The 16,719-nt window shown below is 37.0% G+C and overlaps 1 protein-coding gene across 1 annotated transcript in view; it reads right to left on the reverse strand.

Moving 5' to 3' along the window:
• LOC130567882 (protein unc-13 homolog B) overlaps window positions 1-16,499 on the reverse strand; it is a 42,572-nt gene extending 26,073 nt beyond the window's left edge. Inside the window, exons 1-13 of the mRNA XM_057356363.1 lie at window positions 15,934-16,499; window positions 9,197-11,654; window positions 8,479-8,501; window positions 7,711-7,754; window positions 7,410-7,485; window positions 6,818-6,823; window positions 4,385-4,459; window positions 3,607-3,826; window positions 2,962-3,189; window positions 2,601-2,742; window positions 1,362-1,531; window positions 615-730; window positions 235-398 (exon numbers count right to left, since the gene is read on the reverse strand). Of these exons, the coding sequence (XP_057212346.1) occupies window positions 235-398; window positions 615-730; window positions 1,362-1,531; window positions 2,601-2,742; window positions 2,962-3,189; window positions 3,607-3,826; window positions 4,385-4,459; window positions 6,818-6,823; window positions 7,410-7,485; window positions 7,711-7,754; window positions 8,479-8,501; window positions 9,197-11,570 (3,638 nt within the window). The 5' untranslated portion in view covers window positions 11,571-11,654; window positions 15,934-16,499. The remainder of the gene's footprint in view (window positions 1-234; window positions 399-614; window positions 731-1,361; window positions 1,532-2,600; window positions 2,743-2,961; window positions 3,190-3,606; window positions 3,827-4,384; window positions 4,460-6,817; window positions 6,824-7,409; window positions 7,486-7,710; window positions 7,755-8,478; window positions 8,502-9,196; window positions 11,655-15,933) is intronic.
• Between the last annotated feature and the right edge of the window lie 220 nt (window positions 16,500-16,719).

The following is a 16,719-nucleotide window of genomic DNA, read 5'->3' on the forward strand; positions in this document are numbered from 1 at the left end:
ATTATTGTTTATAAATGTACATAATGCATTGGCAGGTTAGATACTAAAACTGACACTCTGTAAATAAGCCAATGAATATAAACATTTAGAATATTTTTTTAGAATATGCAATCGTGGCATAGTGTGTACAAACACCCCCGTCTATGACAAAAGACCTATAGCTATCAGAATCCAGAGACATTTACAAATGCCCAAATATACACAAACAAAAGCACACAAAGTGTCAGGACTTACGTCATGGCCTGATAAATGGATTCTATCCCGTAGCGCATTGCAAACTCGTCTGCAATATCTTGAGGAATCTCATCAAAGTAGACCTTCCAGGCATCATCTCCACGTGCTCCAGGCAGCTTTACTGAACCCTGACCTTCAATGTCAGTCAAATAGTGAAAGATATTCTGAAACAAAAGAGAGAAAGACATTGAGTTCACTGTTTCACTTTAGAAATTATTATCTGTTCATTTTTAGGTGAACGACCTAAAAATGTTTTTATACTGAAGCAAATTTGTTGTATTTGGTTTAGTTAGCTTTCAGTTGCAATTGCACTAAATACCATAAATATACTTAAATAATGTAAATTTGTCATGTAAAGCTGATGTGTTTATGGAGTTTACCTCATGCAAGCAGGTGTACTGAATATGATACGGGGCCACTTTCTCTTCCCCTTTGATTTCTACACTTATCTGCAGTCTAATGGCCCCTGATACCGCCGACTTGTCTGTGCGTTTTTCTGTAAGAAAAATTTAAAATGATTATTGCCAATAATGACACAGATGTCTGACATTTGACCCTGAATAGTGACCTTGACTAAATTTGAACAGTTTTCATTTGAAGAGAAAATGAACGGAATGCTCAAAGATCTTACATTAAATATTAAAAAATGATGCTCATCATATTTACCACTTTCTACAATAAATATTTCACCAGAAACAATTTCTTGGTCTGGAAGTCATTGGCTGAGAAAGTCATAGACTGGACATCAATATATTGAGCTCTTATGAAAATCTGAAGAATTGCTCTCTCACTTCTGTAATATTAATACGTATTCAGAGAGATGCAGTAAAACCACTTGGCCGGCTGTAAAATATCCAGCACCAACAGTGGACGTATATTTAATTCATGATGAGGTTCTTTTCACCATTGGCTCAAACTAAGATTTTGATCATATCCCAGATAACATACTGTAAAAAGTCTGCACATTACTCCATAATATCTTTCCGACCAGACATATTACAACATTAAAAATGTAAAAAGATCCGAGCCATATTATATCAGATTATAGTACATATTTTAGTAACATCACACATTTTATGACCTGTACTACCACACACACACAAGCACACAGACATTGAGGATCTTACCGAGATTGTACCAGACATCCATTTCCCCACTGAGGGTTCGGACCTCAATGATGCTCTGACCCAAAAAGTCATCGGATTCCCTCTTCAGACGTTGCTTCACCCGAGACTTTATATCATCATCTTCATCCCAAACACGCAGTTTAATGCGGTCAGATGAATTGTGGCACTCGCTGGAAAGGACATATCAAAGCTGCTTTAAAAAACTGATATAAAATCTGACTAGATGAGCCGCATTCTAAACCTAAAAATGTAAAAATATTTTAACACCTGTGAACACACATAAATTGAATCTTATAACAACGTGCTAAGTTGTTACATTGCTTGGCAACCACATTTACCGGTAATTACCTGTATTACTTGGAGGAAAAATTGTCCATGCAATATTATTAATAATAAATGTAATTATAAATAATAAATTAATTATTCAATAAACATTGATGTCTGTATTACATTGCGGTTTCTGCTGAATTAAAATATAGAGAAATAAAATATAGAGTGCTTTTGATACATGTGTCAGAGGAATCTCAAAAAAACTTTAACAAAGTTAAAACAAAGTCTTTAAATATTTCTCATCAAATTCTTTCAAAACCAAATGATCTGTACTACACTGTACACATTTACTTCACAGCTCTATATTATATACAGCTATGAACAATATGGACTATTTTATCATTTTCCTTCTCTTAAAGACCTTAAAGGAATAGTTCACCCAAAAATAAACATTCTGTCTTCATTTAGTCATTTCAAACCTGTATGATTTTCTTTCTTCTTCAGAACACAAAAAAAGATATTTTGAAGAATGTTGGTCCCCATTCACTTCTATTACTGTATAGACACAAAATCAATGCAAGTCAATGGGGACCAACAGTTACCAAAATTCTTCAAAATATCTTCTCTTGTGTTCTGCAGAAGAGAGAAAGTCAGATAGCTTTGAAATGACAAGAGGGTGAATAAATGATGACAGGATTTTCCTTTTTGGGTGAACTATTCCTTTAAGAAGAAACATGAGATGAAAGTGATTATTTAAATATAAGACATAAATAAGAATAAAATATAAGTAAGATCTTCATTAGGTCTCTTGCGCTATAAAACGACTAAGCAGTATTTTTGTCCTCTAGTAGAATTGCATTAAAAATGCACAGATCTGCTTAAATTGAAAATGAATAATAATATGAACAGAGCAGTGCAGAGAGAGGATTGCAAAAGAACAGAGAAATGATTATATTGCATCAGACTCACAAGTTGAACGTCTCCTCCCACACAGGGTTAAGGTTACCATAGATGGTTTTGGTTCTCTTTTTAGTCTTTCCAACCTGAACCGTCACATACGGATCACTGGAACCCGTTCTGTCTTTAGCCTGCAGGCCCTGAGCGCTCACCACTGTTAAACACACAAACACACGCAGTCTGAACCATGGCACCTAGAGAAATCTTTGTCATAACCACTTAAACTGTCTAATTCAAACAGCACTATGTTTTGACTCAATTATGATTTAAACGTTGCATTTAGATTATTAAGAAGGCTCCAAATATTTATTCAGGAGAGCGCAAAGAGCACAGAGATCAGTAACAATGACATGTCTCTGCAAGATTTCCGTACCCGTGATGGAGATCTTAGCAGACCATTTGGACGTTCCATCAAGCACAGTCTGTTTAATGCCCTTCATCTGCTGAGCATGGTTCAATTTGGTCATATGAAACACGAGCCTTATGAGCTCAAAGATCTCCGGTTTGTTTCTCTCTCTGATCTTCATGCGGTCTTTCATAGCCGAGATGATATGCTGGGTTCTGTCTTCTGCTCCTGTTTTGGAGCTTTTTTCCGCAGCTCCTGGGTATCAGAATAAAGGTAAAGCGTGTGGATTTCAACAGAATTGCAAAACTAAAGAAACAAACAAACCCACACAAAGGCCATGCATTATGATTATGATGTCTTGTCTCACAATCACCCAAAAATATTGATAGAAATAGATTGTGTGACTTTTCTTATAAAAATCTAATGTGATTTTTATAAAGCAAGACAAGAAAAATAATGTAAGGGGAAATCTGTTGTAATTATATTGCATTGCAATACAATACAATATATCATAGTATCAATGCATCATAGACAGACATATGAATGTGACAGTATCACAATTACTAACAAAGAAAAACATTGCTGTGCTTCCTCTAGGTTCCAATCACCAAAAAATGGAAAGAACGACAATACGTTTACTGTTAGTTTTCCCATATCTGGTACGTGACTCACGTTGTAAACAGTCGGCGTTGAGAAGCTCCTGGCATTTTTCGTGGCATTTGACCCCACACTCCGAGCAGCGCATGCCCTGTCGTGCAATACCCCACAGCAAGCCCTCACACTCATAGCAGTATGTGGGAGTGGTGGCCGTCCACACTTCAAAGTTATGGGGTGTTGTGCAAGAAATAGGGTAAATGAGAGCCTGCAGGGTCTTCTTGTACACATGATTCTTCTACAGAGAAATGAGAGAGAAAGAAATAAAAACAGTTTGCGCCAAGAATAGGCCCTGAATGCAACCCTGGAAAAAAAAACATTTCAAAACAAACAAAGCCCAGCAGGATGTGCTAAAATGAAAAAGCAGTTAAGAATGAAAAAGGCAGATGTTCATCATACATGCTTCACTCTGGTCCTGTAGGTGTTGTTATGGTAAGACAGGTGTCAACATGATGACTACATGAAGACATGTAGATATCTTTTTCTGTTTAACAAAGTGTGGGTGTGCGTAACCATAAAAAGTTTATCCAAAAATATTCTTAAATCGATGCCAGAGCATATGAAGAGCCAAGTTGCTATTTTGAAACAGGGTGGAACCAAAGACATCTTAGCATAAAGCAACCGTCTGTTCATAAATGGAAATTGCCATCACTCACTTATCAGTAAAAAAATGGTTTGGTATATTATTCAACATTGCCGGCTGCTATTTGTAACCACAACACTGCGAGCGTTTTTTTTAACTAAAAAAATTTGTAATTAGTAATGTCAGATGGAGTTATTTGCGTGCAAGTCTTACCAGTTCTTCATCCTTCAGTGAAGAGCGAACAGATAATGCGTGCGAGATCCCTGCTTTCCTGGACCGCACCAGAGACTGAAAGGAAACAGCGACTGAATCATAATGTGTTCATTCACACCAGCTGTATCAGTACTAATAATATCACATTGTTTGTTGATATGTGTTTATTCGTCCTCATCCTTTACTAACCATATAAAGTTAAAGAAGCATTGCTTACAATGTTACTTTAAACACTTTGCCAAATGTTATTTCATGGCTGTCTGCCGGCATTCACATTAATATGCTAAACACTATTTGCCCGTTAAGGGTGCCATGTACACTTAAATAAATAGCATTTAGCATTTCACAGCTAACATCCAGTTGAATTATTATATACCAACAGCATAATAAACAGTGCCAAAACACACAACAGATAACCCATGACATCCTGACCATTATTCTAAAAGTAAGATTTATTTTCCATGAAAGCATGATTCGCCCTCTCATAGATAATTAAAGTTATTCAACAGACACAAAAGGACTGTCTTTATCTTTCTTCTGGTGCTCAATTATTCCGAGTCAATCGTGAGTTGCACAGGGTCTTTCAGAATGTCATATAGCTGAGGTTCAGCTAACAACTGTGGTTTCTTTTGTTGCAATAAATAAAGATGTGAAAGCGGAGTACAAAAATCAATACCATATTTATAGAAAAATAATGGCACAAAAATACAGTAAAAAAAGAACAATTTGAAGCATTGTGAAATACACTGTCTGTCCAAAAAAAAGTGACACACTCTAATATTCGTTGGACCACCTTTAGCTTTGATTATTTTGGAGAACGAGCACCTTTATATTATGAATTATATTGATACTAATGTCACATTTATCCACTATTATGAACAAATACACACATAATGTCACTTATGTACTATTATTCTATATAATCATAATGAATTAACATACCTTCACTATGTAGTAAATATTCTTGTAGCAAATATCTTTTCAATATGCTATAAAGTTACACACAAATGCACAGTTTTAATGTTTTAAGAGCACATTATGAGCACATTAAAAATCCAGTGTTGTCTAAGAGGCCTACAGAAAACTGTTTTCAGCGTTGACTAATTTTCACCAGGGCAGTGTGACCTAGAAATATTATTGGGAAAAACATGTTCTTATTTACCACGAGAAAGTGATGTTGTTTTGAGAACGTATTCTTGTATACCACGGGAAAATAATGATGTAATGGTTTATTATTTGAGAATGTCTTTTAAAAAAATATTAAACAGGTCGACTTGCCACCATTAAAGTTGAGCCGATGTGCTTAGAAACTAATGGTGACAAAGGAAAGGGGATTGTCTAAATAAAAAAGTTAAAACCATGAGACACCTGATTGACTGAGTAACAGTATAATTGATGATGTAAAATGTTGTGTTGTTAGACAATAGTTTTAACTCCTTGACACCTGGAACCCTTGTTTGTGAGATTTTTTCTGCATTGAAGACAAAGACTTTCCTCCGCAATTACGGCACGACGTTAACCTGGTCATTCAGTATATTCAGGTAGTCAGCTGACCTCATTCTTTGGGCACATAACGTTGCTGAACCTAGACCTCCAATCCAATGGGAGGCTCTTACCTATTTGCTTAGTTAAATCCAGGTGGTGACTTTTTTTCCGACGGGCAGTGTATATTATTAGTATTATTCAGTATTTGGATGAGGCATTATTACTCAAAATATTAAAATGAACAGGATTATTATAACAATAATAAATACAACGGCGCAAAACATACAGGTATGCTATCCATGCTTGCATAAAATCTCTATGAATTATTCTTTAATCTATTGATCATTAAAAAAAAAAAAAGATATTCATTGCAGCATTCGTTGCCATGAAAACTGTTGCTGATGCAAGTAAACTGCATCACACATCAAGTCTGTGTGTTTATTTTCCATTTAATCCACAGCATGACAAATGTTTCTCTCAGTTCTATTGTATCACATCAAAAAGGCTTATGACACATTTCCTCTTTATCTGGCTTAGCCGCTTAACCATGTACATAGTCACTTGTTTTTAATGCTCCAGCCATATACTGACAATAATCCCTCCATAAAGGAGAGATGCTCACGAGTTGACAAAACAGCATTGCGTTGCTTATAATATGGCTATAAAATTTATTGAAAAAAGATGAAGAAAAAAACATTTTAAACAAAAACTGCCCACTCATCTGTGTATTATCAAAGTGTTCTATGAAGCACACTGCTAGTCTGTATAATTGGATACGGCAATTATGAGACATTCAGATCACTTGCTGTCATTCACTGGACATAATGCATTACAGAACCACGTTAAATAACATTACACACAGAAAATAATATCTAGGCTACTTTAAGCAGCTAAACTGCACTGTAACTTAAAAACCAAGTCAGAGAAATAGACAAAAAGTAAACTTACCATAGCCTGGTAATGAGAGAACGCATGAGAAGAAATGACAAAAAAAATCATGTTTATAAGAAGTTTCAGGAATTGTAAGATTTCTGAAAAAATGAAGAGACTATTTTAAAATTATTCTTAGTTTTCTGATTTATTATTAATACTGTATGTGTTTAGGCAAAATGGTGAACTACTAACAATATTTAGATATAAATGTTGTAGATATTGTATCACATTTTTCATGTGTCTTGTCATGCTGTCAGTCGTTCATATTGCTGTTGGATTTATGTCACTCCTGAGGTTTGATTTTGTTGAAATTTGACAGACACTGTACTAGAATGGCCACAATACATCTAGAAATGCTGATTAAATTAAAATTTGGAATGGTCTCTTCATTTTTTCCATGGCTGTATACAAGACTAAGGTTAGATCTGCATTATGATTTTATGACATTATGACCAATATAAATGTATTATTATATACAGTATATATATATATATATATATATATATATATATACAGTATATTATTATGTATTATAAAAATATTACTTTGTGGTATAACTGTGGTGTAATGTTTTCACATTACTGCAGGTGTTTGAGCAACCACTTACCACTTCGCTAACCAATGGTATTGGCTTCTTTTTCCTAAGATCAGGCATGCTGTCAATGCCAAATAATCCTCCTCCACTGAAAACAGAGAGATATGATGATGCAGTCACGAAAAAAGATGGATGAAGAACTGCTAAACTGTTACATAAATAATTTTGAACTACTGTTACTAGATTTTTCTTTTGCTATTACATATTTTATTTGAAGTATTTGCACTACTGTTATTGTTTTTTACATTGAGAGAGAGAGAGAGAGAGAGAGAGAGAGAGAGAGAGAGAGAGAGAGAGAGAGAGAGACTCATACCCAGGTTTGGCCAATGGATGTTTGTTGTGGTCTCCATTGATATTCTGTTTGAAATGGAAAGTTGAGCATATAGTCATATAGACGACAAAAATGAATATTGCTGCCGCTCACAAGACAATAAAACAAAAACAATACGAAGGAAACAAACAAACAAACAGAGAGAGAAATATCTGATGTTTGGTTGATTAAGTTTCCCTGCTATATTTATACAATCCGCCCCTCTAGTCAAGCTCAAAAACGAAGTACATCTAAAGTTCACAAATCTAAAACTGAGAAAAGGTGGGAGACGTTTGACACAAAGTGATTATAGAAAACTGCAGACTTAACTATTTCCAAAGAAAAAATGATAATCATGCCAAACATATCAGCAAAAGGCTAGTAGAAAAACCACTGCCATAATACTCTGACTCATAAATCTTCAGGCCTGTTGCTGAAGTAGCTCTGCAAACTTTCTATTTTATATGGCATATTTCTTTAAAACCAAGAGGGATACTTTCAAAAAGAATGAACCACAATCAATAACATGGAAGAAAAAAATGTGTGAAGCATTTACAATACAGCATTGACAAATCACAGGAACAAGCCGTGCGATAAAAGAAAAGAAAATACAGAGACAATATGTATATCAAAGTATATCAAAACGGTGTAGTAAACTCAGATCTAAGGGATGGCAGCATCATGCCTGTTAAAGGCATTTTAATAAACCAGATTATTTATCTTCAGTATTGCAAAAAAAGCATCTTTAAAGTGAAAAAGATACAGTATAACCTGATCTTCATCCTGGCCGCCATCTGAAAATAACAAATAGTACATAGTAGATGATCACACCACATTCTTAACCAGAAGAAACATAATTTTTTAACCAGACATCAGACAAATACACTACAAAGCATCTAAACTCCCTGTCCATGAATATATTGACATCAACAGACAGAACATTTAATATAGTAATCTAAAGAATACTGTACACGCAGTCAGTCTTAACTACATAACTGAAATTTTGCAATTGATCAAGACAAAGTTCATGAAAGTTTCATTGACATGCATTATTAACTTCATAAATTATGCCTGCACTCTGCTTTCATGTCAGGTTTGTTTTCATTTCCATTCAATGAGAGTAATTAGTTTTCCCTAAGCCTGGGGAAAAGGACTTGTTTAACACCCAGCAGGGTGCTTGCTAATACATCTGCAGCGAAGGCCTAAACACCCACTGGCAACACGAGTCAGCAGTTTCTCAACTTAGTAATGGATCTGTTTTTTACACAATAAAGCAAAAGATACAACACGCATACACAACGTGTCTGGTGAAGAACTTTCGAGATACTTTGATGCGTTCCACTGACAAATCATTTATAATTCTGCACTTTCCATTTCTGACATAATAATACATTTGATATTGACCGAGTTCAAACTAGAAACACTGCACATATTTTGAACCACAGGAAAGAACTTTGCATGCATACCAGTCAAATAGTGATGAATGTACCTGCATTCAAATCCTCTGCAGAAAATGTTGATATGGTCACCATATTGAGGTGTCTTTTGGACTCTCTTTTCTCCCTCAGGATCTGCTGGAAACTCATGAGGCACTTCAGATGACGTGCATCCCTCTGACTAAGCTCTGCTTCACTACCGCCAACATCAGAAGACAACTCTGAGAGAGTCTGCGTTTCTTCTCCTAGCGTTTCTCTCTGCTCCTCTGTACCTGTTAGTTCTTCAGGGGAGAGAGACTGTGGAATGATGTCTGTAGAGTAGCACGGTGTTAAGTCAGCGTTGGTGAGATGTCCAGATGTATCTGATGCGTTACTAGTGAGTGGGTCCAACTCTGGAGATTTTGGATGCTCTGAATCTTTAATATTATGCTGGCGAGGAGAGTTATTGCCATTGACAATCTCACATTCAGGTATCTCTACAAAGTCAGTATTGGTTGTTTGAGGTTGCTCTGCATAATGGGGTTCTGTTTTGGAAGATGTCCCCATTTGAGGCACTTTTCCATTATTAGGGGCATTTACAGTTGATATCTCCTCCCCACATGAGGAAATGGGGGGATTTATCTCAACCTTCTCACCATCTAGCTTCTTCAGTGCTCCTCGCAAGGCACTTTTAAAGTCAAAAACTGCTCTGCCAAACTTTTTTACATTGAAGGTCACATTGCTGGCATCAGTAGAGTCAGGGACATTGCAGGATGAAGTGCCATCATATAAAAGGTTCCTGTCTGTTGTTGATGTTTTACAGAAAGGCTCAACAATGCCACTTGCATGCACACTGTTAAAAACAGCCGGGCAACTCTCACGAGAGAATGATTCACAGAAATCAGCTGTAAACTCATTCTCATACATGTCAGCAGTAAGACAAAAAGAGTCACAATCCTTGTAAACCAATCCAGGTTCTTCGGGGAGCATGTCTGCATCATGCTTCAAAGTCGTCCAATCCTCTCTACTGCAAGTACTAGAAGGGGAGTTGTAGTGTTTGCCAGATAGTTGATCTGAGACACCTATTGCACAAGTACTATTAGGTCTTGATGGGTCCCTACCACCCACTTCACCTGTGGAGAAGTCCGTCTCCTCAAAACTACCTTGTCTAGAGCCAAAATTATCTTCACTACATCCGATCTCCCCACTCCCATTGTGTTTTAAAGCCACTGGGTTCAAGTTTTGCCATGTATTGCCCTGCCCAAAGGTAAGTCTTTCTGGGTCAGACTCGGACTTGGAACTTTGTCCTGAAGAGAGCGAACTTGTGCTTGGACAGTCTTGTCCATCCTGGTGTTCGAGGTAACCAAAGCTTAGTTTCCTTCTGCCTACACCTTGAGAAGCATCTGAGCTCTGATGAGGCATTTCATGTGTTAATGGAATGTGTTCATTGCATTTACAAGTCTCAGGACTAGCAAACATAGACTGGCATCTAAATGACTCACGTGCCAATCCCTGGCTTGGCGTCTCTTTGCATTTTCCATCCAGAACTTGATATTCAGAGAGAATATCACCACAGCTACTTGAGGATTCAACTGTATAAGGCTTGTAACAGCTTTGGGTAGAAGTATTGTTTGATTTGTGATGGTGGGAGGTTGCAGGCCAGGTCTCCACACCGGATTTGGTTCCAGATCTCATGCATTCAATCTCCATTAGGACAGCATCCACACAGCTCGACACCTCCTCAACAGAACCACGTACAGATGACAGGTACTCTCTTAAGTCCGAAATCTCCTCTTGAATTTTGTTGATCCCTCGCAATTCCTTAAGGATGTGTTCAACGATGGCACTTGATTCTTCCTCTTGATAGTCTTCAGTATTCCCTTCCACGATTTTATCCTGCATTGTCATATTAAACCTGTACAGCAAAGAGTCTTTTTGTCTTTTAGGCTCCCCTCCAATCCCCCTCCCTGACGAAAACTCTGTTCCATTTAGATCTTGGGTCATTTGGTTCTGAATGACTGCCAAAGTATTGTTGTGCTGCAAAGTACATGGAATCTTGATGCCTCCTTCTCGATTCAGCTCCACCTCCCCCACGCATGGTGCTCCTGAAACTGCTCCCGAAACTGCTCCCATGGCGTGTCCATTAGGAACCTGAGGTGGACGGTAGACCTCCCCCGAATCCAAGCCTCTCCTGTAGTAATTCTGCAACTTCTCAACATCATCTTCTCCCTCTTCACCCTCTTCTTCAATTCCAGCATGGTAAAGCCCAGAAGGTTTCACAGCATGATCTGTAGATCCCTGCAGAAAACGGTGGATTTTCCCACGCAACACCAGAGCAACTTTAGGATTTGGCTGTCTCCTCTTGGACACCGTAGTTTTCTTTTTGGGTCTGGGATACTGAGGGAGTCCGGTCCCGTCCTGTCCATTGCAGCGGTTCCGGGAGAACATCTCTGATTGCAATTGGTCAAGGAGAGCCTTCCAACTCCTGCGCTGTGGAGCTGAATCAAATTATTCAGGCTTGATGTAAAACATCTGATGATACAGATGATTCAAAAAGACATGACAATGGGTGAAGAGGACATTTTAAAGAATTAAACAATATCAATATTCAGTTTGGAAGTACATGATCCCTTACAGAGTTCCCAATAGGGTAATTACATTTCTTGTTACTTTCCTCTCTTATCAAAGTTTTGGTAAATGATTGGCAACAGTAGATAATAAATAATAAATAAAATTAAAGCTCATTATGATCAACGGTAGGCATAAATGTATGCTACAGTGACAACAGCTCACATTGACGAGCATATTGTTCTACAACTTCCAAATCTCATTTCATATTTTTTACACCTAAAGATCAAGTACCCTATATATATATATATATATATATACACACTACCTGTCCAAAAAAAGTCACACACTCTAAAATACTACTGTATACATACTGTATACTGTACATACATATACACAAACATACACAGAAACACATGCCACAACTAAAGGGAAGGCATTTCTAATGAGAAACTACATAATGTGGTAGCAAAAATACATTTCAAATGAAAAAACACAAAAAAACAAATAAACAACTGTGATGTAGCCACAAGCAACTTCTGCTTTTTGTGACTACTGCAGACAAAAGAAAATATAAGTGCAACAGATGAACTAAACAGAGCGTTCACTCGACTCCATGGCAACAAAGAGCAGTAAAGCATAAAACATGCATATTAAGACACATAAAAGGGTGCTATGGAATACTCTAAGGAACCAAAAAGAATTTTAAATTTATTAAAAAATAAAAATGTCCGCGAATAAAAGATAAGCTATAAAAACATGCTTACTCCCGAAGACTCCTAGAGCGTCAAGTAAGCAGAAAGATGTCAACGTTAGAGCAAAGACATGGGACACAGGTACAGTAACTATGGAAACCATGTGCTACACCTGCATCCAGGTTCTCGGATTTGAAGATTTCTCTATAGACATATGGCAATTATTTACATAAATTTCCCTCTTTTGTCTATACATTTCTATAATACTATGTTTTTCGTTTTCCACTACGGTAATCTGCTCCCATGCATCACAGAGTACAACAGTGTAAATGAGAAAATTACACCAGCAACAATTTGTATGATGTCTTATGGATGTTAAAATGGTATGACTCAAGAGTAAGTCTCTTATTATGTGACTGCAATATCACAATATCATATTTGTTCATAACATCCTTTAACTAACAAAAGACAGTTCCTTATGATATTCTTCACCAGAAGTAGACAAAGATTAGTGCCAACATCAAAAAGTATAACTGGTTTTCTTAAAACCGTCCATCCTGTTTGAAAGAACCACAGAAACTAGTATAAAATGTCCAAAAGATCAAGTTCAGCTAGACACCCTTGAGTAAGCTAACTTGCAATGCTAACATTAGATTTTTATTTATCATGTTCACTTTTTTCCAATCAAATCACTGCTCTCCTTTCATTCTTTGCATTTTTTGCTTTACAATCCTGCAACACCTGCACAGTTAGGCTGGCAAATATTGTTGTCATTCAATATTGTCCACACAATCATACGGTACACATACGGTATGGCTCACTCTCACATCCCTCTTAGTCTTGTAATTTCTTCTCACTTGTTTTCTCACTGCATGTAATGATCTACATAAGCGAGGTGAAAATCACTGAAGCACACGAGCTAAAAGGGAGTGTGAACTTAATTCGCTCTATGTGTATTTAACTGATTTAATGACAGACCCTGATTCTCTGAAAGAAAGACTGGGGAAGAGCGCATGCTGGAAAAGAAACCAGAAGGTAAACTACTAAATAAAGCTAACAACTCTGAGATTTAACGGTAGAGGTAAAGCACTTTTCCATAACAGCAATGTAATGGAACACAGAAAAAAAGAAGAGCGTTCCTAGTGATTTTCTGTAACTGGATAAAAGCATCTGATGCATTAATGTACAAAAATACAGTATAAAGGTAGTGAGAAGAAAAGACGATGGAAAGTTAGATGTCAACCAAGGAACACTTGGGGAATGCTTCCCTGAGGAAAGGCAAAGCTCTTCAGTTTGTCAAGAATGCTATAAGTTGCTATTATAAAATATCTTGTAAATTGCTATATTATAGCTAAAGATGCCTTCCACACTTACAGCTCACAGCTTTGCACACTACTTCTCATTTTTATTCACATATACAGTAGTATGCATTGACCAGAGTAATCAGTGGTGTAATGAAAGGTTTTCATGAATCTTACCTTTCACTAAGCTGTTGTCCTTCTGCTGAAATACATCTGTATCTGCAGTCACCATCATACATTTAGCAACCTTGTTCTATACAGATGACTCACTACAGTATATAACAAACTAAAGATTCAGATCTCCATGACAAAAGGAAAACATTTGTACACCCTTAAAGGACCAGAGTGTAGTTTTTTTGGAGGATCTATTGACAGAAATGCAATATAATATACAATGTGTTCAGAGGTCTATAAAGACCTTACATAATGAACGTTATGTTTTTATTACCTTAGAATGAGAATTTCTATCAGTGCGGGTCCCCTTGCATGTAATGTTGTTGACATGTTGCCATGTTGTTTCTATGGTAGCCCTAAACAGACAAACTGCTCTACCGAACGTGTTTCGTAAATACGTTATCTCTTTCGGTAAAGAAGGGAAAACGTGACAACATCTTAATTTTCTCTCTGCCTTAATAGTGCTTCGAAGCGAAAGGGGGGAGGGGTGGAGTGAGCGATTGGTTGCAATTCGCAACCACACCACTAGATGTCACAAAAAAATTACACACAGCACCTTTAACGCTCCCTTTAACGCGATATAGATATTCACATTGAGATATCATTACTACCACACCACAGTCAGAAACACTATACAATGATCACTGCACTAACCACTATACCTTCTCCAATTTTCTTTCTCATAGTCTTTTCATCCAGACAAGTCAAGGGGACTGACCAGACATGAATCCACCTTTTACTCCACGTAATACATAGTCTGAACATTCTTTGCAATTCAGTCAATCTTTTGTTTTGTCGATACCTAACCCTATCAGCTTTAAAGGCAAAAGTGGAGAAGTCAATCGAGAAAAGTAACACAGCTTCGGTACCAAAGAGATGCCGTATTTCAGTATCTAATTTCTAATGCTTGTTGCACAAAAATATAACTAAACTATCATAACTATATGATAAGCCATAACTATATCTGAAAGCCAATAAGATACGCCTTGTGCTTTATGCAGTTTCCAGGCTTTAGACACACAATTTTAAACAGCCCAATAGAAAAATAAAAAAACAAGTTCCTGGAAATGCCATGTACTGTAAGTAACATCAAACCTCTGTAAGATATTGTAAGGTAAAAGTGACAGTAAAACAATGTTCCTATATTTTATATTTCCAACTCAACCGCTGCAGTGTTAGACAGCATCACCTCCTGCCGTATCCAGGCATGCTGCTAGCAGCGATTACACGCTCTTATTTTGTCGGATCGCCAGATGGGTCAAATCTGAACTCACTCACACACGCACACACCACAATACAGTACAGCCACAGGCAAGATCATTTCATTCTCAAAGCCATGTCTACCAATTGTTCACGAAAAGGTCACAAATGGGTAGAAGGTCAAGAGCTAGGTACAATTAAGAGTGTCTGAAAATGTAAATGCACAATGTCTACATCGACCTCTCTGACAGCTGAAAAATACATGCAACAACTGTAACGTGGGGAGTCTATAAATCACTATAAATCACAATAAATTTGCCATACGGTACACACAAACCTAATCCTCATACTGGAACAACAACCTGTTGACCATATAACACAGACCATCAGCTTCACCATCTGTGAGTCTTTACTAATCTTGTGTCCTGTATTTAGAACAAAAAGGAGAATTTTTGAAGAATCTTCACATCACTATTTTCTAGTTCATACAGTCCAATGGCTTCAGAATTCGAATTAAATGATCTGAATATTAGAAGAATGCGGTTTGTATTGATTTTGTTTAATGTGTCATTTTTGGAGCTTTAAAGGTGTGGTTCATGGAACCATTTTTGCATGAAAAACAGTGGTGTGAAAACAGAATATCTCCTTTGATGTTACGCTACGTTATTCAACAGAACAACATGAAAGCGAATGGGAATTTTCATTTTTGGATAAACTATTCCTTTAAATCACAAATACTTTCAATCAACCAATTCAAAGCACCTTTGACAAGAGAGGAAAGAGCTCAAATAATTTGATTTCCCAAACATTTAAACAATGCTCAAAACACAAAATAAATAAACAGTTTATTAAAAAATAAAACATGCAACTTACCGCTGAAGATACACAGCTCCGTTAAACCACAGATGTACAAAAACGATTACTGTGAAACTTTTCTAAAAGCATGTATTTAAATACACAGTTTCATATTCCGATTGCCATGTACAAAGTCCATTACAGATGCGCTGATCAAGTTCAAGGATAAAATAAATGTCAAAAACACAGTGAATATGACAGCATCTTTGATCAATAAGCCCACATCCTTCAGAACCTCCAGGCAGCTTCCACAGTAATCCAACAAGTTAACTTAAAACGATAACAGCAGCTGTCGTTCTATTATAAAGAGTTAAAGAAGTCTTTGTAGTCCTGACAAGCTCCTCGCTGTCATCTTCTCTTTTAAAATAACGCAGACAGGCTGTAATTCATTCAAATCTACAGGCAATTCTGTTTTCCTCCCTCTTAACACACATTTGTGTCACTGCTTCACTCTTCTATCTCTCCAGCATCTTCCTCCTACACTCCTCGGGCTTGTTGCTAAGAACACAACCACCCTCCGCTGTGTGTGCGTGTTGACATACACTTCTACCCATTCTCCTCCTCCTCTCTCTCTCTCTCTCTCTCTCTCTCTCTCTCTCTCACACACACACACACACACTTCTGCCTTATTCACACTACACTTCTCCATCCAACTGTTTCTCTCTCGTTTCCTCCCCCTTGCGGAAAATCGTGCACACTCCATCTTTCCCGCAACTTGGTCTTCTTCCTCTCACCCTATGCAATAATCCTGTCGCTGGGTCTAATAAATTCTAATCACGCGTGCCACAGATGTTTATGACATGT

Source organism: Triplophysa rosa, linkage group LG2, assembly GCF_024868665.1.
Source record: "Triplophysa rosa linkage group LG2, Trosa_1v2, whole genome shotgun sequence".
NCBI classification, from domain to species: Eukaryota; Metazoa; Chordata; class Actinopteri; order Cypriniformes; family Nemacheilidae; genus Triplophysa; species Triplophysa rosa.